Source organism: Antrostomus carolinensis, unplaced genomic scaffold (genome assembly GCF_000700745.2).
Source record: "Antrostomus carolinensis isolate BGI_N321 unplaced genomic scaffold, ASM70074v2 scaffold2606, whole genome shotgun sequence".
NCBI classification, from domain to species: Eukaryota; Metazoa; Chordata; class Aves; order Caprimulgiformes; family Caprimulgidae; genus Antrostomus; species Antrostomus carolinensis.
The window spans coordinates 35,737-58,977 of NW_010320987.1; the positions used below are offsets into that span (position 1 = coordinate 35,737).

The following is a 23,241-nucleotide window of genomic DNA, read 5'->3' on the forward strand; positions in this document are numbered from 1 at the left end:
TCATTTGACCCAGTGATACTATAGATGTGCATATCTTTGCTTTTCTGAGGAAGGATTGGTAATTATGTAGAGTATATGGAGGTTTTATCACCTTAATTCAGAATAAACTTTGGGCAAGAATTCAGATGCTGTGTGGTCTGCAGGTAAGAAAACAGGGCTGGGGTTGGAAGAGCTCATGGTTACTTCCAGTTCTGAGGGATCGATTTTGCCTCTGATGCTGCAAAATGTCGATCAAGATACCTGACTCCTTTCTAAGGGATTTTGGAACTCCAGAAACTGAAGTCACACAAGTTGAATATGCTAAGTGTGGTGGCATCCTACAAAACCCCAGAATGCAGGGGCACACAGGCTAGTTGAGTACATTTTGAGAAGTGAAGTGGGCACGAGTGAGTTGTTGTTCTTAATGAACCTCAGCAAATGACCACATAAATCAAACAGTATTCTAGATCATCTCAGTGTCCTCACTTGGGTTGATGACTTTTGCCCTTATGGTTTGCACTCATTCTCTCTTGGCAATCTGCTTGCATTTCCAGTGTTGAAACCTTCTGTTTATTTTACTACAGAAACTATGATGTTGTTGGTTTGGGTAGAGGTCAGTGATCTCTGTAGTGCTTCAAGACAAGGTATATAATGGTTTTAAACTAATATAAAAAATAGGAAATATAAATATTTATAGATGGTTACAAAAATCTCTTGTATAATAAAAACATATTTGTTCTCAAACAATATATCTTACTGTCTCTTCAATAGCTTCCTTATAAAAATCCAGATTGCTTGAACGTATATAATAGTATAATAATACAACTGCCAGGGAAAATTCTTTCAGTTACAACTGAACCCTCCCCCCCCGCCCCCCCTTTTTCTATTACACTGCTTAGACTGTGTAAAGTAATTCTAAAGTTTGCCTTAATCACAGACAGAAGAATCAGCACCTTATGACCCAAGTTGAGGACCATTTTACTCATCTGACTTACATAAGAAGAAAGACTCTCTTCGTTCTTAAGTTCTACTGACACTAGGGAGTTGATCCAGGCTCTACATTTATTCATTTGGTGAAAGAAGCAAAAATGCTACTGCAAAATGCCACAGAAAGTTAATACCACTGCAAAGTGATAACAAAAATAACATCAGAGGGAAAGACATCGGAGAAGTATACCAAAAGGGGAACATGCACTAGAGTCATGACTTTAGAAGAATAAACCAGTTAAATAGACATCTATGCAACGGTAACAGGAGTGATCCAGCAGATTTCTACAGAGCAGTGAAGGTTATCAGACAATGACGGAAGACTTTTGCAAAAGATGAAGAATGGGAAACAAGTGCAATTAGTTTTACAGAGATTTTTCTTGCAAGGTGTTAATGTGGATCACATAGGATATGGCTCTCATCTGGCACTAGAATAGATCAGTGACCTCAGAGAGTCAGAACATAACGATATTTGAATTAAGAAAGCAAGCTCACAAACATTAATTTAATATACTTGGTTTTAATGGACCCTTAGCAAATGTAGTCCTGTTTTGACACTGGTGAATGTGAGGGGTCACATTCAGGAGGTGGAAATGTCAGCAATACCCTGGCAATCCACTTCCATAGCGACATATTGTTCCTATGCTGTCCTTCAACTGTCTGTCCAAAGGATGTTTGCTTATTGAAGCAGCCTGATATCTATGGAAATTACAGATCAAAGCAAAGCTATCAAATTCTTCAATATTTTTTCCTGTGGTCAACCAGGAGTTCTTGTTTTGTACATGAGGAATAAATCAAGCTGCTTCTCTGTCATAAAAAACTACGGATTTTTTAGAAAAAGACGTCAGGAGAAAGCCACAGCTCTATAGTAATGGAGAAAACCACAGGCACAAATAAAGCCAAATGGTAACAAAGGACTTTGTGCAGGACAAGAAATAACCAGAAAAAAAGAAGAAATGTTAAAGGAAAGACTATTATTTTGTATTTGTTTAGAAATGCCCTCGGATTTTATCAAAATGCCACTTTTAGTTACTGTTTTCTTACCTAGACAATACACTATAAAAATCTTTATAACAATTTATTACTTACTTTCTGGATACTTGTTTCCTCAGTAAGGTACCTGAGCCTTAGATCAGAGCTCTCTCAACAGTTTTACAGTCATAGCATGCTTATTAAGGAGACCTTGTATTTCCAAGCAATCACCTTAGAAGCTTCACTACAAGAAAAGAATGTGCAAGAAGACTCGGTAAGATTAGTGTGCACAAGCAATGCCATGCAACAGGTATGCAGCAGAAGAAACCCAATTTCCATGTCAAGTGTAAGACAAACTGTGACAACAATGTAAATCCATCCTCCATTTACAGTTCTTTATATACTCACTGCAGGTCTAACTGGAAACCACGTACACTATACATCTTAAAACTCCACTGGTGTGACCTAAGCTCCATGTGAAATTACATCAGACAACTGTGACTGCATATGAGGCTAAATGATGGATAAAAGTTGGGTTTTGCCCCTGTGGATTTTCCATCCATATATTTTTCCAATTATAATAAAAAGGGATTTTTCTTACACATCAATCATAAAATTATTTTTAAGGCTTCAGGACACTAAATATCCAGATGAAAAAAAACAAATTAAAGTGTAAAATCTGTTACATACCCTTCTGCCCTCCACACAGCGCTGGAGCTCAGGCTTGGCAAGCACAGAGTATCGGCAGCCGAAAAAAGGCTGCCACGTTATTTCTCTCCAGTCACAGGTCCTGTTGTCAGAGCAGCTGAGGCAAGGGACAATCCACTGCCCTGGAAAACAGTAATGGGATGTCAGCAACTCCTCTAGATTTTTTTGAGTAGCCTTATTATACAGCAAATGAGATATTTTTGAGTATTTTTTCATGGAAATTTTCCCTAAATTAAATGCCCCTGAACCCTTTGAAGAGACTATTTCCTTCCTCTGTGTTAATGCCCTTTTCATTTAGCAAGGATAGGAGTTTTTCCTTTCTATGAAAGAGTTCCAAATGTCCAAATTTGACAGTCGTATGTGGGTTCATTTCTCAGTTCACATTGACTTTCATGTAGCAGCTTGTCCTTTCTCCATGGAAATTATAACAGAAAGGGAAAGCGAGGGAGAAGGCTGATTGGCAAGCGAAAATATTCACACTCAGAAGTGTCTGAAGACAAGATTCATTCTTATCTACCACTAAACATCTAAAAGTTAGGTAGTTGATTGAAGCTAGATTTTGAGAGCCCTGTGATACAAAAATGAATCTAAGATTATACAGATAATGTGCAGATAATGAAAGGATGACTTTCCCTCAGGAATACTAATTTCTTTAATTTGTGAGAGTTCAGACAACCATCCAAGACTACACATATGCATTTCAGAAGGTGAAAGTAAGATGAGATTAATAATCTATGTGATTTATTAGAACCTGATCCCTACTTTCAAAAATGATTTTACAGATTTGGAGCATAAAGAGGGATTACAAAAATTCAGTGAGTTTTAGGCATCTCTAACCAAAGGTTGAGTGGTTCTGTTACTTTTGTTCTGTAAAGCTATTAATTTCCAAAATCCTACAGGAATTCAGAGGTATATTTAGCTTCTGAAGGAAGACAGAAAACTTTTGAGTTGCTTTTATATTCAGATCAACACTTTTCTCACCCATACAAGTGCACCATCCTGACAGTATCTCCCAGTGTCTGCATAGCTCTACCAGCAAAACCTGCTTTTTCATCTGTTTAAAGGCGTTACACAAGAAAAAAGTCAGAGGCCTCCAGGTCCTTGTGTCAATGCTGTCAGGCATTGCTAGTGCAGTTGGGTTTCTCATTGCAGCCCAGCAAACAGCTCCAAAAGCAAATGTTTGCAGAGTTGATCTGGCGTTAGAGTTTGTGACCGCCACTACTACTGGGCAGCAGCTCAGCAGCCAGCTGGGTGTGCTTTGCTGTGTGTGAGAGATTGCTGCTACAAAACAAGCCACAGCAAAAAACCAAGGCTGCTGCCTGTCAACATGTATCAGGCCAGGGACTGAGTGGGAGGCTGTGTGGAATCCATGGGAGAGACAGCTGCCACCCCAGGAGCAAGGGAGTTGTCAGGAACGCAGCCTAAGCAAAAGTCCCAAGTGAATATGTTTTGGTAAGTAGCAGGGTGAGTTATCTTAGCAGATAAAAAAAGTCTTTCTAAATAAAAACACCAAGAATTGTCTGTATGGAAGCCTGCACTGGTACATCTAAGGGTGGACTATGTCCCATGGTGCTACGACCACCCAGCTCCTGCTGCTGTGCAGCCTGCACAGCTGCCACTCCTTCCTGCCTGTGCAGAGGAGGTTCACCCCACCCTCAGCTGCACTTGCAGATGATGTAGAGCAAGTAATGGCAGACTGGACCTAAACAAAAGCCTGGACACTGACTTTACCACAGGGTGGCTCAGTGAGCATAACCTGGCTCCCCTGATGCCTCCAGAAGGCTGCCGCTGGGCAAGCAACCCAGTTCAGCGTGGCACAAGGAGAGGAGGGAGGGATGCTCAGGCCCAAGGTGCTGGGGTGTAAGCGGAGAGATGGAGCTGCTCAACACTCCTTGCCCAAAGGAGTTCCAGATTTGCATCACCTGTGTCCTAATCACCTTCCTGTTCATCCTTAAAGATAACTTTTCCCACTCTTCTCATTAGCTGAGGACTGCTTTAAAGTTCAAAATTCATTAGGATGAGAAAATAGTATGATTGTAACCTGGTGATTTATTTGGCTGAAGAGAGGGGTTATCTAGAGGTTAAAGTGAATTTTTATCTAAAGTGGATAAAATCCACTTCAATCAAAGTGGATAACCAGGAGCAAAGAGTGCTCTTCCAGTTAAAGAGCACTCTCTGCTCAGCTGGGAAACCAAGGGCTGAATTTAGACTATTTCCCTTTCTTTCCAGTGCGGGCCACTGTGAATCCTTTCCTCATGCTGGCCATCCCTTGGCTCTAAGGTCCCTTGCTCCAGGATGTGGCTTCCTGGCCACCTCTGGGGCTAGGCATGCTTTGAACTTTCAAAATTTCTATCGCCACTTTGGACCTTGCCCTTAGCTCCTTCTGCGCCCCATTTGCCATCCATGGCTAAATGGTCATTCCCAGCTTCATCGCTGTCATATGAAAAGACTGGAAAGTGCAAGGTCTCAGGCAACACAGCAATGGGTGCCATGCAGACACCTTTTATTGCTTTGTGCCTTTTGAGTAATAGAGCAGGGACAGAATGGTTGGTTGGTTTGAGGTCTGGACTCAGACTACAACAGCATTCCAAAAATATATGAAAACTGGACACATCTTTCCTGACCTTGTAATTTTTCTTTGAAAATGAATACATAAAAGTTCTGGCAATGTCTACATTGAGATCCTTCATTTTATGGTATTTTCTTCTTAACATTCCATGCCTTTATGAGCTGATCTGGTTTTAGATAATAAACTGAAAAAGTAGAACTATATAAAATTAATATTGAGGAGATGAAACATCTGAACAATAAAAGTTTAAAGTTTGGCAACTGAAAGTGATAAGTACCTTTTAAAAAGCTTCTTTCAAATAGTGTGTTTGATTTATATCCAATAGCTCTCTAGGTATATTAAGAAAAAAATCGATCCATTTTTGGGGCATATGCTAAAGGTTAGTGGCAAATGCAAAAAAACCTGAGAGAACAAGGATATATGGAGATAAATTTAGGATTATAGGAGGCACTGATATTTAATGCTAATAGAGTAGTTGCAGGTTTTATATTTATGTAGATTTTAAAAATAATACATGTTAATCTATGCATTTTAAATCCAGTTATTATTAACTTTTCCTATTGTAACTTCACAACAGTTAGTCAATATATTCCTAACCTTCAAAAATAAGATTGCATTAAAAGATATAATGAAACTCATATGTAAAAGAGGAAGACAATTAACTATGAGAAACTGCAAACAAATAATATTAGTTTGGAAACTAAGTTTATTTTTTAATTGCAATTATAAATTGAGTTTTTTCCCTGTTTATATAAGGTAGCAGTATGCAATGTGGCTTTCAGCACCATTTCAATCAGCCTTCATTTTGTGGTGCTTCAGCTAAAAGAGTTAGCATTGGCTCTTCCAGGGAAAGTTTCCCCACAACTCACAGAGCAAGAAAGAGAGAGCTGCTGTTAGGTTTTTAACCCCAAATTAAAAACTGGTAAAAAAAAAGTTTTATGAAAGCCTGTAAGTAAGAGGGTTCCACAGGAAGAGTGAAAGTAAACTAGATTTTTGTCTCATTAAAACAGTTTATCAGATGCATACATAAATCTTCCGCTTAAGACACGAGATTAAACATTGCCAGTGCTCCTATAAACTGTTCTCCTAAATGGTATGAAAAGAAATATACTTTAAAAAAAATTCATTAGGACTGCTTACTTTGTATTAAAAAAATATTAGCCTAAGGCTAAAAAGTTTTAACCAATAAAGGCTGTATACTTAATTTAATACTTTCCTTTCTTCGGGATAAGGCTTTCAGGCTCTTTTATTCAGCCTTTCCCATTGTCATAGCCACAAATACACGTGTTTTACTTGCAAGATCAAAATCAAAGTTTTTCTACAGTGCCAAACAATTATCTATATAAAAAGAAAAAAAATGCTAAACTGACAACTCCAAATTTAAATATTTAATCTAAATTGATGCTAAAGATACTTTGTTGATTTATGAGTAGTTTACTTTTACATTTGGTGTCTATTTGGCATCCTGAGACTTTTAAAAAATGATTTCTCCATGAATAGGGTATAGACTTTTTTTCTTTTAGCTGCATTTCTAACCAACAAAAATTAAATTATTTTTAAAAGAACATTATTTTCATGCTGCAGAATAAATGGCCTTAGGCCTACAAACTTATGTCCAAACTGAAATTTACTCTTTGTAATCAGAGACACTCATTTAGTTGAACATTAGTTTATGTTTTCACTGGACCTAAATTCAGATAGCTGTTGAATGCAAAGAGGGAGCTTGTACAGAATTATGTTAAACTGGATACAGTTGTGGAAAATGTGGAAAGCTGGATACAGCTAAAATATGTATGTTATAGCAGCGAGGCAGAACACTAGAAGTGAAGCTGTGACCTCTTACCCACCAGATTTTGTAATTGTCTGCACAAAAAATTTCCACAGACTGCAGTAGCCCAATTCACATCCAGGAATTTAGCACAACTTGGGGTTCTCATGGTCTCTATCAATTCTTTCTCTCTCTGAGAAGCGAAACACATGTTTAGTGCTTGCTGACTTCTGTGTTATTGTTAATAAAGCAATACTGAACAGAGAAGTAATTTTTCTATGACAGGTTCCAACTCCATTGAATCAAAGGGGTTTTTCTGAAGGAAAAAGGATTTTTGTTGCTATAAAAATCATAATTTCATTCCATGATCCAAATGATGGAAAAGAGAAACTTCCCCCGTTGAATGTTCCAATTTGTACAATGTATTGATTTTAAAAGGAAAAAAAAAAAAAAACAACCAAAAAACAAACAACCCAGAGAGAATGAAAAGGTGTAAATTAAATGCACATTGGTAAGGTGCTGAGCTTCCTCCAAAGAATAGTGCCATGGTGACTAGGACAGGAGGCAGCTACTTCTGCCTTTGGTTAGACCCTGAACTACTGTCTCTGCACTGCATCAAAGGACTAGAAATAAAGTTTGAACTCCTGGTTGTACTGAACTGCAAAGCAGACTTATAACTTTTACCAGTAACATCAGAAGAACTAAGGTTTCATCTCTGTCTCTGCTGCTCTGCCTCAGCCTCTGCCTATGTCTGCACAAACACAAGATTTGCCAGCACAGGTACATTTTGATGTGACAGTACCTCAGTATCCATCTACAACTAAGCTCTTCCCTGGCCTAAGAACAATGTATGACACTGCCTTACTTCTGCAGAAATTTTGAGTTTTCTTGAGGGGAAACAACATTGCTTGGCTTCTCTGAAAATTTAACTTATTTAAGGAGAGGTTGCTGCTTTAGCTAGGAATTTGCAATTGCTCCCATGTGTTAGGAAAACGTTCACTGCCAGGACTGGGATATCATTCAGTTGTTACAAATTTGGAATGATTTTCCACAAAAAGCCATGCTTTCCAGTTCCAGTTGGAAGTTGTGACATACATTAAAACTATACAGCCACTTGTTGGCAGATACTGCAAACCTCAGTTCTAGGTCATTAGACAGCTCTTGGCAATCTTTGCTTTAGAAGCAGAACTTATTCTTCCCTGTTGTCCTTTGAGACTACATCTCCTGAAGTTTGTTTCCATTTTAAATGTGTACATTATTAGCAATAAGGCTGTAAAATACATTTTATATTCAGCTTCACTTAGCTAGATGGGGTATTCAAAAGCAGCATGTTATGTATCAGGAGAAAGAGATAGTCTGCCTCAGGACTCTTCTGTGGATTTGGTTTGGGCTTTCTAGTCAGAAATTTATGTCCTGATATAGTAGCACAGCATGGGTTGTGCTTCTTTATAATTCACAACTTGCTGTGTGATTAAAATATGCTGCCATGTACCACCATGCCTCCTTTGTGCGTTCCCTTCATATAACACAACATTAATATACGCCTTTGTTTCACATGAAGTGATGCATTCAGGGAGTTCCCACATTCCTTTTACTTTGTATTGATTATTCCATGAGTTTGTGCAAATTTACTGCTGTGAGAAGCTGCTCCTATCTATGAGAAGGTAAAAAATACAGTTGTGTTAATAGACCATACAGGAGTGTTGGGTTATTTTTCATTTCTCTAATAAAGAATTGAACAAAATTACTTACTGTCTAATCCAGCAACAATTTAAGCTATGAATAAGGGTGCATACCTGAGTAGTCCTGTGGATTATTCAGAATTGTTAAAGTATATTTGCATAAATCTTCATGCAGCTGTGACCTAAATGTGAATATCTGTCTGACAATCTGTTTTAATCTGAGTTCTCACTAAACCAAAGAGATGTCTTGATTGTATTGGTTATTGTATAATGTTTGATTTGTCCATCTCATTTTTTAAGGTATCAATATATGTAAAAACACATACTTTACTGCTTCAAGTTGTAAATTGTTTTTGTGCTTCCAATGTAGAAGTGGAAATACAAAATTCAAATGGATCAAAATGTTGTGTTGTTTTTCTAAAGCTAAGTTTTGAGTAGACAATCCCTTCCATTTAGAATAAAGCATTTTTATTTTAAGTGGTTTTGATGGAAATATTTCAGGCTACATTTAAAGGCATTTTAAAGGCTACATGACAATCACACAAGCATTGTTGGATCACTGATTAGTAACTTAGTAAACGAAAAAATGTCACATAAACTAATTAACCTGTTTTGGAAAATCTGTAACTATTACAAGCTATTAGTTAAGTTTATTGTGCTTAGGTTAGCGCCTGTCCATACAAAAGAGGAAACATTGTTTCCAGTTTTACCTTGATGAGGTGCATGAGTTAATTTTCAGAAGAAAGAGGGTTAAATACAAACCTTTTGTGTCTCCAGCTTCACAGGTCTTAAACACTGTCTGTGAAATTGCTGAGAGGTATTCATGAGACAGCGGCTGCAAGCCACAGGACTCCTCTGGACGAATTCGGGAACCACAGTCCTGAATTAAAATGAAATCTGTGAAAATGACAGTACTGCATCCATCCACATGACTTTGAAATCCTCTTCAAGGACATTTAAAGAGGAACAAAGTTATTTGGGGTTGGTTCTGCGATTCATTCATCCTTTGCTCTTCAATATATATTTTTAATGTAGAATTTAGAATCTTTTTTTTCCATTCAGGCAATGGTTTTGTAATAAATCATAGCAATTCACAGTAATTGTACAAGAGGCTACATTTGCCAAAGATACAAGAAAATTTATTAAGGCAAACATATGTAATATTCATGTAATGTCGTGTTGTCTCTGCTTACCATACAACCTCTACCTATTTGCCCTTAGCGATTTTGTATGCATATGTGCAGTCATATGGAATACATTTCTGTGACAAAATGCCTCAAATTAGCTTCAGGTGCATACAGGTGCATAAAGGAAAAGAAAGAAAAAAGAAAAATTTTAAGGGGAAAAGGTTTGAGCTGGTAGAACAGCTACAAAACTTATTAGGGGTACTGAAGGAAAGGATTTAAATATAGTCTTCTTACAGGTCTTCATGTGAGATGTAACCCATAGCAAACCTCAGACACTAATATAAGGGTAACATAAATAATGGACATACTTATGTTTAAAAACATTCTCTTTTTAATTAATTTTCTTCAGAGAAAAGAATCTGACCTTTTTTCATGTTCTAGTTAAAGAAGAGTTCACTAAGACCCACAGTTAACACAGAAATATTTTATCTATGTTTATGCTTGAATACAGAAATATGGACTAGTTATTAAATCAACAGGATGTAGTAAAGAACCAGAATCTGCTAATGCAACAGCACACACTGTAAACACACTTCATAAGAAGCTGAGTTTCTCAGAGTTTGGTAATTTCTGATAAATTTTATGGGCATTAGCAGAAATATTTATGAGAATTAATTAATGTCAGATGCCTAAAAAATTAGCAGTATCAACATGGAATACCTACCAATCAATTTAAAATTAACTTTCTTAAAATTTGGAAGTGAAAATTGTTATTGGCTTTTAGAAAACTTGAACATTATTCTGTATGGAAGGCCAGAGGTGTCACCAGCTCCCAAAAATTTCAGACCAAATACCCAGACAAATAGTGATTCCTTACTGTAAGTTTTAGCACATGTAGGTTCTTATATTTTAAGTAATGGGCTATATCAACTTTGTGCCTTACACTTATAATGTTCAAGCATCCACTGACATTATATAAATGACATCACAGCATTTATGATATTGGGCAATTCTTTTGGTCATTTTAGACATCTACAGTATATATGGCTGCATGAGATGCTCATTCCAGTTTTCCTTTCTAATTTCTGCAGAGAAAAGCCCCAGCTAGAAAGTAGGACACGTTTTTAATCTGTTATAGATGTGCACTTCAGGATAAAGTGAATCATATCCTAAAAATTACTTTCTCCCTCAACTGTAAAAAGAGTTTAGAACAATTCTGAGGGATATATCTACATTGGTTCAGATGAGTCTCTCTTCAAATTACTTTGTCAACATACTCATCCTCCATGCTGCATTGCCCAAAACTGGTGCTATTGCCAGTTGCTTCGTCAGAAGAAAGGAACATTCTAGGGTCAGTGTTAGCTTAAGAAATAGTGTCTACTATCTCATATTTCATTGTCTCACCCTCATTTCTGTATTGTGACAAGCTCACCAGAACACAATAGGTTTGGTTTTTTTTTTTTACCAAAATCAAAAAGCTGCAAAACTGGGACTTAAAACAGTGCAAAAGATCATTTTATGAGAAAGGAGATAATATGAAAATTTAACCATGGGAACCATTACTTAAGGTACTTTTATTTTTAAATATTGTATGAAAAATAGTGTCGTAGCCCTTTCTGTCTAAACGGAATATTAGTCATGGTAAGGTTCTATAATTCAAAATTTGCCTTTTAAAATAATTGCATATGCTTAATAATACTAATTAGTTACAAAAAAATTAATAAAAATGGAAACACACTTTTACTGGAGTGTTTTCATTTCAAGAAGGAGCATTCTTGAATTGAAAAAGAATAATAAAATGTAATTTCTCCAAAAATAAAAAAATATAGTATTTTCTTCACTGAAATATGATTATTTCTATTTTTATTTTCTAAAATGCTATTGAAATTAATTTGGCAACTGTCATGTAATATGAATTATGCTACATCTAGGATGCTATGCTTAAATTAGACCAATGAGCAAATGAAAATTATGCCCTAATGCTGTCAATGTGAAACTTGACAGTTAGTAGGAAATGTGCCACTGTTATAGGTGGAGCTATGAATCCATCCTGGAATTTAGTCAATACTGGTGGGTATTTGATTATGCAATCAAAAACCAAATTGAAATACTTGTCTCACGATTATTCAGATCTCATTAAATTCCATGGTGGGGGAAAAAAAAGTTTAAAAAAAAAATAAAATCTTCCCACTGACTTCAAAGGGTTAAGGTCATTTTTGTGCACAAAAAGTCAGAGAAGTGGTAGGTATGTGTGGGTTCTTTTGTACAGTTACCCTGTTCTCTGCTTAATGCTCTATAACTAGGGAAAGGTGTTATGACTGAATGTCACTATCTTCTAGTGTTAAACTGTGATGTTATCTTGGAGCCTCTGGGTCTGGACACTCTGTACAGCTATTTGACAGTATCACTTCAACTAACATTAACATCAGAAAGCTCCTACCTTGCAGTAAAATAATTTGCACAGGACTTCACAAGAAAGCCTGAAATTCCTGAATGTGCTGCCATTGCTCTCAACATAGTGCCATAAAATAACTTACCAGGGATTTTCTTGTTCATACCTCTGCTCAGGGTATGTGTTTAAACAAAAAAACCTGATTTTAATCGCATTCCTTGGACAATATAATTAACAACAGTTTCATGTGGCTGGTTTATTACTAATCACAATCAATATGCAGGTCAAACTACATCACCAATTCCCTTTGACTTTGTTGTGTCTTCAAAGTATGCAGACCACAAATTTTAAAGGACGTTGTTTGTGTTTAACATGTAGTTCACATCTAAAACTATAAGGTCAAGAGATATTGTGTATCACTGAACAAGTCTTATTTGTTTCATCTTTACTTTTGTGGGAGACCAAAATTAATATCATCATTGACATATTTAATATTAAGTACAAAATGAATCTCCAGCAGCTGTAGATTTACCACAGCTCCACCAAGGTATGGCACACTAAGGCCTTTTCTAACCATCTGCAGATTTTTAGTGTTTTTTTCAGGTGCTGCAGTGACATGACATCCTTCTTGCCTTGCCCAAAGATGAAACATCCTGTGATCTTAAGTATGTTTACAAAAGATCAGTCATGGCAAAGATGAGAGCCAGACATGTAAACTTAAATGATAGCTCTTGCTCTGTGTCTGTTCTCCCTGCAAACCTTCAATTTTAGAAGGCAGACATAAAAAGGCCCTTGAAATATCTGGACTGGAATCAAAAGAAAAATTCGCCCGCATTTCGTACTTCAGTGCACAGTTAGAATTGACTTTTTATAAGTTTGGTATTTTACTAGTAAATTTTCTTTTATCTTTACAGAAGATTTTCTGGACACTAGCAAATAAAAGAGGAAAAAAGCTTTCCTCTGTACATCTAGATAGCTTTCAGGCAACATCAGTGCACTTAGAGAGTTAACATTTCTGGAGTCCATCTGCTGTGGGAAATGAGAATTGTTTCTGTTCAGATTACACTACAGTGAAGTTGTTTCTTCATAAAGGAAATAAGTTTTAGCCTTTATGAATAGATCAGACAGATTTTTGAGCCTGCTACTCTACAGATCTCAACAGTTTTCACAAATTATTAATTTGGAGCCATTAATGTACATGTTATTTCATTTATAGTCTAGGTGTTTGATTTAATAAGAATTTTGTTTAGCTCAGCTTTCAATAACCACACTCTATTTCCTCTCAATTATATACTTATGCTTATACATATACATACATAATTTCATTCAGCTGTACAGAAATATTGAAAAATATACTAGTTTTAAAATCGTATAGATGTGTGTGAGAGAGATAACCAAAGCATTATAAAGATGATCCATGGTCATGCAGCTAATATCATGGAATGAATGTCATACAGATAATATCACTATAGCTGCAATTATGCTTTAGAGATGTAACTTAACTACTAATGGATTTTTACTTGCTGTACCTTTTTCACCACCTCTGCCCTAATGAAAGAATGATAACTCTGAAATTAGAATAATTGCCTACAGATTAACCCCATAAGCTTTCACCAGACTGGAAGCAGTTAAAAGGAGAGAAGGTAAGAAGCCCTTAACTTTCCTGGGAAAGCTCATATCGAATAGAGACAAATTGTCCGTCTGTGTTCATTTGAGTGGTCAGTGCTCCAGCAGTGACAGAGCATCACATAACACAAATAAACTTATTTTTAGTACCTACAGCTTCTGATACCTGCCAGCTTAAAAAAGGCATTTTAAAATAGGAAGGTAGAATTTGAAGAATTTTTCTGGAATAACCCAAATCTGCCTATTCAAAGCTGTTGCTAAAACTGTAATTTTCAGTGGAAGTAAATTTATGTTAATGAATTGAATGCTTTGGAAACTCCCACACAGGATGCCTGTATTTAGGCTCTACTCTCAGCTTTCTCAGTGAGACTCCTTCTGGCATTTGTGTTAAAACACCTAGCAATCTATGAGAATGGTGTGTTCAACACTTTGAAAGACAGGTAATTTCTGCTTAGGTACTCATGTCCGAGATTGCACCCAGCTCAAATCGCTGAAGACTGCCCCTACTAGACTAATAACGGATCAGACTGTCACAATGTTTTAAACTAAACAACAAGAGAAATATAACTGAGCTCACAGGAATTCATTTCAGCATTGCATACAACCAACACGTAGCCAAAATCCTGCATCTTTTTAACATCCAGAGCCCACACATGTCTGGGAACTAGTGGATGAGAAAATCCTCATTCACTAGTTCTTGGCAAAGAAGGGAGGGGACCTCTCCACCCATCGAGCTCTGACCTTCGGCCAGCGTTGCCCATCAGCCTGGCAGGTCATCCAGCCACCTCTCCTAAGGCACCGCAGCCCTGCCTTGCCTTATGATGCTACCAGGGCTGCCTTATTGCTTTTGCCTGTTTACATTTTAGACACGACAGAACAAAGCTTCCTGTGAAAGAGGTAATTTTGGATGCTTTTCTGTTGGCCTTTATAGGCTTGCTGACTTAACTTTATTTGATCTGGGTCTATTTAAGCTGACCCAGGTTTCTCATTAAATCCTTTCATCTCTCTTTAGTCCATTTTTTTCTACTATTTTACAAACAGCTAAAACTGGATGAAAAGTGATTAAAAATGTTATGGAAGGAATTCTAATAAAATTAATCTAAGAGTGAGCTCATGAAATAGTGAAATTGTATCTTATTGCTAGGGAATAAATTGTGAACAGATGGATTAGTTACACTCTATCAACTTTATTAATATGGCAATAACAAATGAAGGAACAGTTGGCATATTGACTTCTATTCAACTGTCTCCCTCTGTCCAGCTGCACTATTCAGTGATAGATGAACCTTCAAAGATTCAGAGGTTCAGGCTGGTTCAGTTCAACACCCAAAATTAACTAGATTGAATTGAAGCTCCTGGGTGTACAAAATAGGTCTACAAAGCTCTCACAAGGAGAGAGGCAGTATCTCAAGAAATTTTAGTTCACTACTGCTTTTGGCTGAGAAACGATTATTATTCATCAAGCACTGTCTATGATATAGATGAAGACAACTGACTACATCAAAAGACATACAAATCCATTAAACTGAAAGTATAGGATTAATGGAGTGAACCGATGGAGCAGTGTGTCCATGTGTTGCAGCCGTGCTTTAAAGGAAAGAAACTGCCACCACTGTGTTTTGTAAGGAACCTAATGTGTTCCATCTGCAAAAATGGGATAATATTTCCCCAATGACCCCAAAGCCACTGTCACAAAAAACACATTAAAAGACTATGAGATGCTCAGTTCCACAGGGATCTGTTAAAGGGCCATAAAAACACTTTAGAAAAGGAGTCTGGGCACTCACAGAGTTGGAACATGCAGTGCACAGACATTAGTAGGAGACTGGGAATGATATGAAAAACTGAGATGCTGGCCATATTGTCAAGGCATGGTGGAGACATCAGAGAACAGTTTGAAATGTGGACAAAGTGCAGCCAGCAGTCTAAATTGCTTTCAAGTTCTCACTAGTGCTATTCATGTTGTTATTTTGTCTTAAGAATAGAAGCATACCATGTATTGCAGGATTTTTCTCTCTCAGTCACAAACTTCTGTGTAGAAAATCTTTTGGGGAATTATGTCACATGCTTTAACCAGTGATGGAAGAATATTATATCTACACAATGTCTTTATTATCTGCTAAAGAGCTTTTGAAAATCCCAGTAGGTGCCTCTCTGCAAAGACAACTGCTTCAAAGCCCATACAGCTTATATGGGCAAATAAATTTCATCTTGATACTAGAGCATATGCGAAGTGTCTTCATCTGTACTGAGAATGTTAACCTTGCAGAAAGCTATGAATCTGTTTTGACAATGGAGTCCTACTTCTAAAGAGAAAATATTGCAAGTTGCATATCACTGTTTTAATGTATTGTTTATGTGTGGTGAATATAAACGAATCCTTTCAATCTATGAAGGATTTTGATTCAATTCCATTTTACATCATGTTTAATATCGCACATTTTATGCCAGTTACACTCTGTATCTGCCCTTCTGCTCCCAAATAGTCAGTAGTTCAAAGTTTTGCGTCCGTGAACCTTAGAACAAAAATTTTCACGAGGACTAAAAAGTGTGACTCTTAATCTAGCAGACTTGTGAATTATGATTCTGAACAGCTCAGAGATGCAGCAGAATTAGTTGAAGTAAGAGAGCTGAATGTGAAATCCAGCTCTGTTAAGATTAAAATATTGCAAACATAAGTTTTGGAAAGTATTTCACACTACCTAAATAAAATTAGAGCTTTTAGAGCTTTTTTTTTTTTCAATATTTAAAGCTAATATCTGGATGGATTTTTCAACTGTTTTCTTAGCAAGCATGTTTTCTAATGCAACTAATGTTATTTTTCCCAAGTGATGATTTGCTTGTACGCTTTATGAACTAGAAGAACAAAGCAAGAAAAAAAAGAATGAAAATAATTTAGTGTTTCTTCCTCCCTCAAAATGAAGATAAAAGAGGAACAAGGAATAGCAGATAAAGAGAGGCATTTTGCTATTTCAGGTTCCGGTTGTTTTTTGGTTTAAAAAATGGGACAGTAATGTCCACCTGGAGAATTTAAGAGCTGCATCAGTTTTGGATTCCCATTTAGTCCTCCTCTCTCCCCCTGTCTTTTCCCAGTGCAAGCTCTGAATGTGAATCCACTTGAATTTTGCCAAGTCTTCTACCTGAAAATGGGAAATAGCTTGAGAAAACCATGGGCTTTGACAATGCAAGAAGTAAATATTTTATGTGATAATCAAATAAATTATTAGGTATTTATGGTTCTCTCTCAATAAAGTGCTGATGTCACCCTGTCTGTTTTCTCTGGTAATTAGATAAAAAATGTATCCACTAGCTGGGAAATCCCACAGCCTTGTGGCTATTTTTAAGGAGCATTCTTTTCTACCCTCGCATGCTCAGAGTATATGGCATTTTCATTTCACATTGGAGAGAGATCTATACTCTATACCTTTCTATATGCAAGAGGCACTTGAGCTCTAGCCTTGTCCCTTTCATTTTAGACTAAGGTCTATATATCACAACCATGACAAACACATCAGAACTCAGACCAAACAGCTATCACTACATTCAGAAAGTATGAAATGGTACAAGAAGAAAGAATGAGTTGAAGAGCATTACTCTTCATTCATAAAATCTGAAATTTAAATAGTCTGACAATGAATGCAAAGCATTGAAAGAACATATGTTAACCAAGGTCTCGGTCCGGTGAGCTATACATCTGCTAAAGCCACAGTTAAAGCTCCTTTTCACAGTAAGAAAGGCTTGCAGATTTGAACCCAGTGTTTCAGGCTGTACTGCACCAAAAGTACTTCTTTCTCATTTACTTTTAGCACGAGATCCTGTAGACCTTGCAACAACAATTATTAACTTTATTTAAGACTTGGGGCATGCTAAGGGTAAGATTCCATGGAAAGATTTAGGATGTTTGGGTTCAGTTCACAACTCTGCCTCTTATTTTCTGTATCAGCTTGGGGAGATGACTTTGAGCTTTATCCACAACTACTCACACCTGTAATGTATCATCTCAAAGCCCTCACTCAGTTACCACTATCCTCTAAGTGCCTAAGTATCTTCTAGAGGGCATAGGCAAAACCACCCATAGCTCAGAAGAGCCATGTTAGTCAGCCCCATTAGTCCTAACAGAGTTCAAAATCCTTTTGCCAACAGTGCTTTACCTGATACAAGTTCTTGGACACGCCACTGGGGGCGTGCAGTGCACAAAGCATTAACTGGTATTTCCCTGGTAGAACATTTCCCTGTGATACAGCAAACAGTTTAAAGTCCCTCTTTGAACTGGTTTGCCGCAGTTCAAGCTCTCAATGTCTTCCCTCTGGTCAGTGGCCTACAGACTATTCTGGGCAGTTCTGTCTCAGTCTCTCCCAAGGAAGCTGTTTGCATTTGCTTTGTACATACAATTAAATGCTGACTTGTAAAGAGCCTTGAACTAGCAGGCTAGATATTTCTAAAGAACGTAGGGTGAAACTGGATGGAGGCACCACCAGGCTCCCTGTTAACTGTTAAGTGAGAAAGGACCAACTGAAGTAGGTACTTCACTCCCTGGGAGATCATGTGGAAATTCAAAGTAGAAGACAGGCTCTCCTGTAAACCAGAACTGGATGTGTAACTCCCAGAGACAGGTACAGATACATTCCTTTCCACATGATTTTCTGCAGGGCAATACAGCCGACTCCCTAATCACTGTGCTGACTCGTGTAGAATTTTGTTTTTGCAAGCTGAACTCTTCCATTTGAAATCCGAAAAAGGGTTGTACCCAGACACTTTTTTCTGTGTGCTTGTATCAGATATCCTACTGAAAAAAAATCAAACATTTCTCTGCAAGCTTTACCATACTAACACTCCCTACACAATGCATAAGGAGCCTAGTTACACTGCTTGAGCAAGCAAGTGTTTCCCTAGATCTCAGTTTTCTTAAATCTCTCTCTTCCCAGCTGATTGCCCTGGGTTCTCCTGCATATCCCCTGAACATGAGAAAAGGAATGTAATATTGATTTCTTTCCCAGCAAAATATTCATGATGAATAGCAAGCTGGTGACTGCCAAACAGAATGCAAAAGAACTAACTTCTGCAAGTCCAGTTCAATAGGAGCACTGATTTTGCTTTCTTTTTCTCTTCTCATTAAAAAAAAAAAAAGGAACATCAAGATTTCCTTTCTTAGTCTAAATTGAGATTAAATTACCCCAAACGATTAAAAATGTATTAGTGAGCCATAGATGGACTGATAGCAAGATCTCAAGAGCTTTGTTATCTTGGTAAATTAGGTAAAAACAAAGCTAAGAAAATAATAAATAAATTGACTAAATAAATTCATTTTAAAAGCCAGAAAAGTTTATAACTTTATTTATGTTATGTTACTTGCAGGGTGAATTAAAATGGTTTTTGTTTAAGGAATTAGTGCACATACTGTTTCACACAGAGATTTTTCTCTGTGTCATACTAGGTTTTGGAATACACATCAGAGCCATACATGGTCTGGGGAATATTGAGGAAGCCACTAAAACAGGCTCAGAAACACCAAGTGGAAGACTTCTGAAACTGTTTTCCCAGACAATGCCAAAAAACCCAGCCAGTTCCTGCCTTTCATGTAAAGAAAGAGTCTACATATGTGTGGAAGCTTCACTCTAATGGAAAGCACTCTTGTATCTGGTGGACAACAGGAGGTATTTCCCTTTGCATATTTACAGTCTGCACTGATGCACATGTTTGAAGAGCCCAACATGGCCAGCTTTGGGCAGCCATGTGCTTTGATGTTGGCTGTCTTTAATGGTATCCCAGGGAACACACAGCGACAGATCCTGATAGCAGTTGTGTTGATCACCCGAGTCATTCAAGTCAACTCCCAAGAACCAAATACCTTCCTCTTCAAAAAGAAATACCCCTGGTGAAAGGTTCTATGCTTCCTCTCCAGTGAGAGTGGTACAAATGGTTTGTCTGTTCAATACCCAGTCTGCACTGAAAAATATCAACCAGATACAGAAGATCAGAGGGACACAGGGGCCAGACCTGAACCAGAGAATGTCCATTTTGTGGAAGGCTACCTCAGTGACTACTGCTCCTCACCTGAAAGGAGCCAAGAAGAAAACAGGACTGTGAAATAACTGTGTGCTGGTTGCAATGTCCCCATTCTGTGCAGGGATAGTCCCAAACACCTTGCACTTTGCCAGCAGCTCAGTGGGAGGCAAGTCATGGCAGCTGGCAGCCCCGCAAGCAGCAGCCTGGTCCTTCTGTATTTGGCTCTGTTTTTAAAGTGGCCTTCAATTAAGGGTCCATCTCTGACAAAGGGTCTGAGGCTTTTCTGGCCAAATATCAGACCCTTCTCTTATTAAGACATTAGGCTGTTCTATTAAGTGAGTCAAGAAAGAGGTTCAAAGATCTTGAGAGGGTTTATTTTTAGACTGAGAGCATTTACACAAATTTTTCTAACTGTAACCAGCAAATATTTTACGAAAAATCTATTACTGATGTAAAGTTTAGAGCCTTATTGCATACACAAAGAAATGAGAGGGCTAAAATTAAGAATGTGTGAATGACACTAGAGAAAGTCTATGTGCAAATGTCCAGGACAGATGGACAGTGCATGGATAGGTCTCCATTCCACACTATCCATAACTCAAACTGAAGCATATTCAGAAGGTGCTGTATAAGCCTATGGTAGTGCGGAAGGGAAGACTATGACTTTTACTCTATATGTACAAAGAGAGTGAGAGAACATGAAGATTTAAGAAGTGGTGGATTTTATATCTCCTTTCTTCCTGTTCAGTTAAAAGCTTCAGTAAAAATACAGTACTTGAAAGGAAATTGGTCAACATCATTCGAGATGAAAGTTTCTTGGACAATGCACACAATGAAGACTGTAAACAGAAAAGATAAATGTATTTATAGACAGTATCTGGTTATCATTTATACTTCCCTTTTACCACACTGTGGCTTACCATGAAAAGAATGAAGTAATGAAAGACTGACTTGCCTTTGAAAATTAATACATATTTCATTCAAAAGAACGTTTGAGTTAGAGTATTTTCTTTGCTGTCTAATAGCTATGTCCAACACTAAATTTTACATAGCCCCAAATACTCATTTAATATACACATCTGGGAAACAGGGGTAAGACAGGCAAATTTGTTTTCCTAGAACACCTATAAATCTGGCCAGTAGTAATTTATTTTCTAAACTCTAGTGGGGTCAAAATTGACTCTAATGAATTTGCAGCGTACTTGCTGCTATAATCACAGAAGTGAATTTCACAGATTTTTATTAATCATGATCTTTTTCAAAAGATACTGATTAAAGGTTTGCCTTCTGGTGCATAGCAGGCTGAAAATGCTGTCTCCTTACAGCCTGATAGCTTACTGAACAGCGGACTGCCTGCAGGTAGCTTTCACACATGGTCAGAAACAGATTGCATGCAGTTAGTGCCAAATAAGCAGATTGAAGTTAGAATTTGCCCTGCTTTCTCCGACAGCCTGCTTGCAGTAATTTACTACTGCATGTCCTTTTCATTCAGCTCAAGTAATCAAGCAGCCACCAGTTGAACAAGAGCCCCCTCACAAAAACCAACTAATTACTTCTGAAAACTGAATAATGTGCTTAGTGATTATTCTACTGCACAGGGCATGAGAAGTGATTCTAAGCTGAGTCCTTGCTTTGGTCAATACTGAGATTACATTAGCACAGAGATGGAGTGCAGCAGAAATAGAAAAAACACCTTAAATAAAAATTTAGGCTCCCTCAACAATGTATTAAGGCAGTAAAATACAGCTTATTAATCACCTAAATTCCCCTGACCTACACAAAAAATTTTATACAGCAATTTACTCTCCCTAATAGACAGATGTCTGGAAGATTTTTGTGATGCACTTCAGGCCTGGGGAGCAATGAGGAGGCAGATAATGCAGCCAGTGTAGCACTACAAACATAACTGAATCAAAGTGACTTAGATTGTTCCCCTCGAAACATCAGAAACACATTAACTATTGTTTTTCTTGCAAGGACAGAGGCTACATGTGGATCTGGGCAATGTTCCAGGCCCAGGCAGTGACCCAACCTATACTCGTCAAGATTCAGCACTTCAAAGAAACAACTCTTTATAGAGTTAAGGACTCCTCCATCTTTCGTATGTATTTTGAGTCAGCCTATGAGGTGTTTTGTGTTTAACTTACTTGTGTCCGCCAATAAAATGAGTTGCTGTAAATTCAGCTTTCTGGAGACGTGGAACAAGTTTTTCCTTCAGCAAAGCAGGCATGGATACCTTCACATCCCACAGCAAACCCTCCTTATAACACACATTGTTTTTCTGACTTATAGAATTACTTGATTACAGGAAATGCAGCTCTGAAACCACGGATTGAATATTATCATAGTGTTTCAATATTTTTGCCTAGACAGATGAACAGTCTAGCTGATGGATTAATCTTGGCCTGCCCATACTCCTAGTTGTTAACCAGCTATTTTTCATCTTCCTTAGTAAGATACTGGATATCTTGCAATAGGAATTTTACTTGGAGTGTTTGCCCCAAAGTAACTCAGCAAAACCCCTACAAATCTTGAATCAAACATGCAGTCCAGATTCTCTCCAGCATGAGCTCTTTTACATGTGGCAAAGAACTGCGGGCACTGAGACCCTGGGCTTGTGTTAAACTTGGCTGCTGCAGAAAACTAGAACATTTACAGTTTGAATCAGACTTAGAGGATGTACTACAGACAAAAGGACTGAGATAATGAAAGGGATCTCTTCCAGCAAATATTAGATTACAGTGCATTATGATGCAGCGTACATTAGATACCACTATATACTGTATATTGTAATCTATATTAGACACGTAATTTAACAAAGGTTAAATTAAGTATTAGTGCAAGGATGTTGTCAGCTTGCTTTTACTTCTTTTTAATTCCCTCCTTCCATATCCTTTCTACAGCCTTTTTATCATTTGACAACAATAGAGATTTTGTAAACTTGACAGTCTTTTTTTATAGAAATACACAGATGTGGAGTAATCTTGCTGTGCTGATTCTACCATATTGATCTTTACCCTTCAGCTGCTAATACCTTTTTCTCTCATAAAAATGGCAGTTCTGCATGACTGAATCAGGGGAGGATACTTCTAGGAAAGTATTCATGTTTGATAACTTCTTATTTCTTTTATTTTTTTTTTTTTAGATTAGCAACATGAGAAAGACAGTAAGAAAGCTCGAGGGAATGTCAGAAAGGGGAAAGGGAAAAGAGAAGGATATGAGTTAAAGAAACAGTAAACTGTTTTCTTAGGGCACATGGTTGTCTAGATGTGACATGTTATGACAACTGAATAAATTGCTTAAATAATTGCAATTGTTGAAAAATATTTTGAAATACTTTGAAATTACTCTATTTTGCAATATTAAACTTGCCTTCTATTGTGTTGAAAGAATAAGATGGGAGAAAACAACTCAAGATTGGCTGC

General features: G+C 37.3%; 1 protein-coding gene across 1 annotated transcript in view; it reads right to left on the minus strand.

The window, feature by feature from the left end:
- Positions 1-23,241, minus strand: part of CPED1 (cadherin like and PC-esterase domain containing 1) — a gene marked incomplete at its 5' end in the record, with an annotated part of 73,430 nt that overhangs the window by 16,312 nt on the left and 33,877 nt on the right. Inside the window, 2 exons of the mRNA XM_010169739.2 lie at positions 2,629-2,768; positions 9,428-9,545. Coding sequence (XP_010168041.2) covers positions 2,629-2,768; positions 9,428-9,545 — 258 coding nt within the window. The remainder of the gene's footprint in view (positions 1-2,628; positions 2,769-9,427; positions 9,546-23,241) is intronic.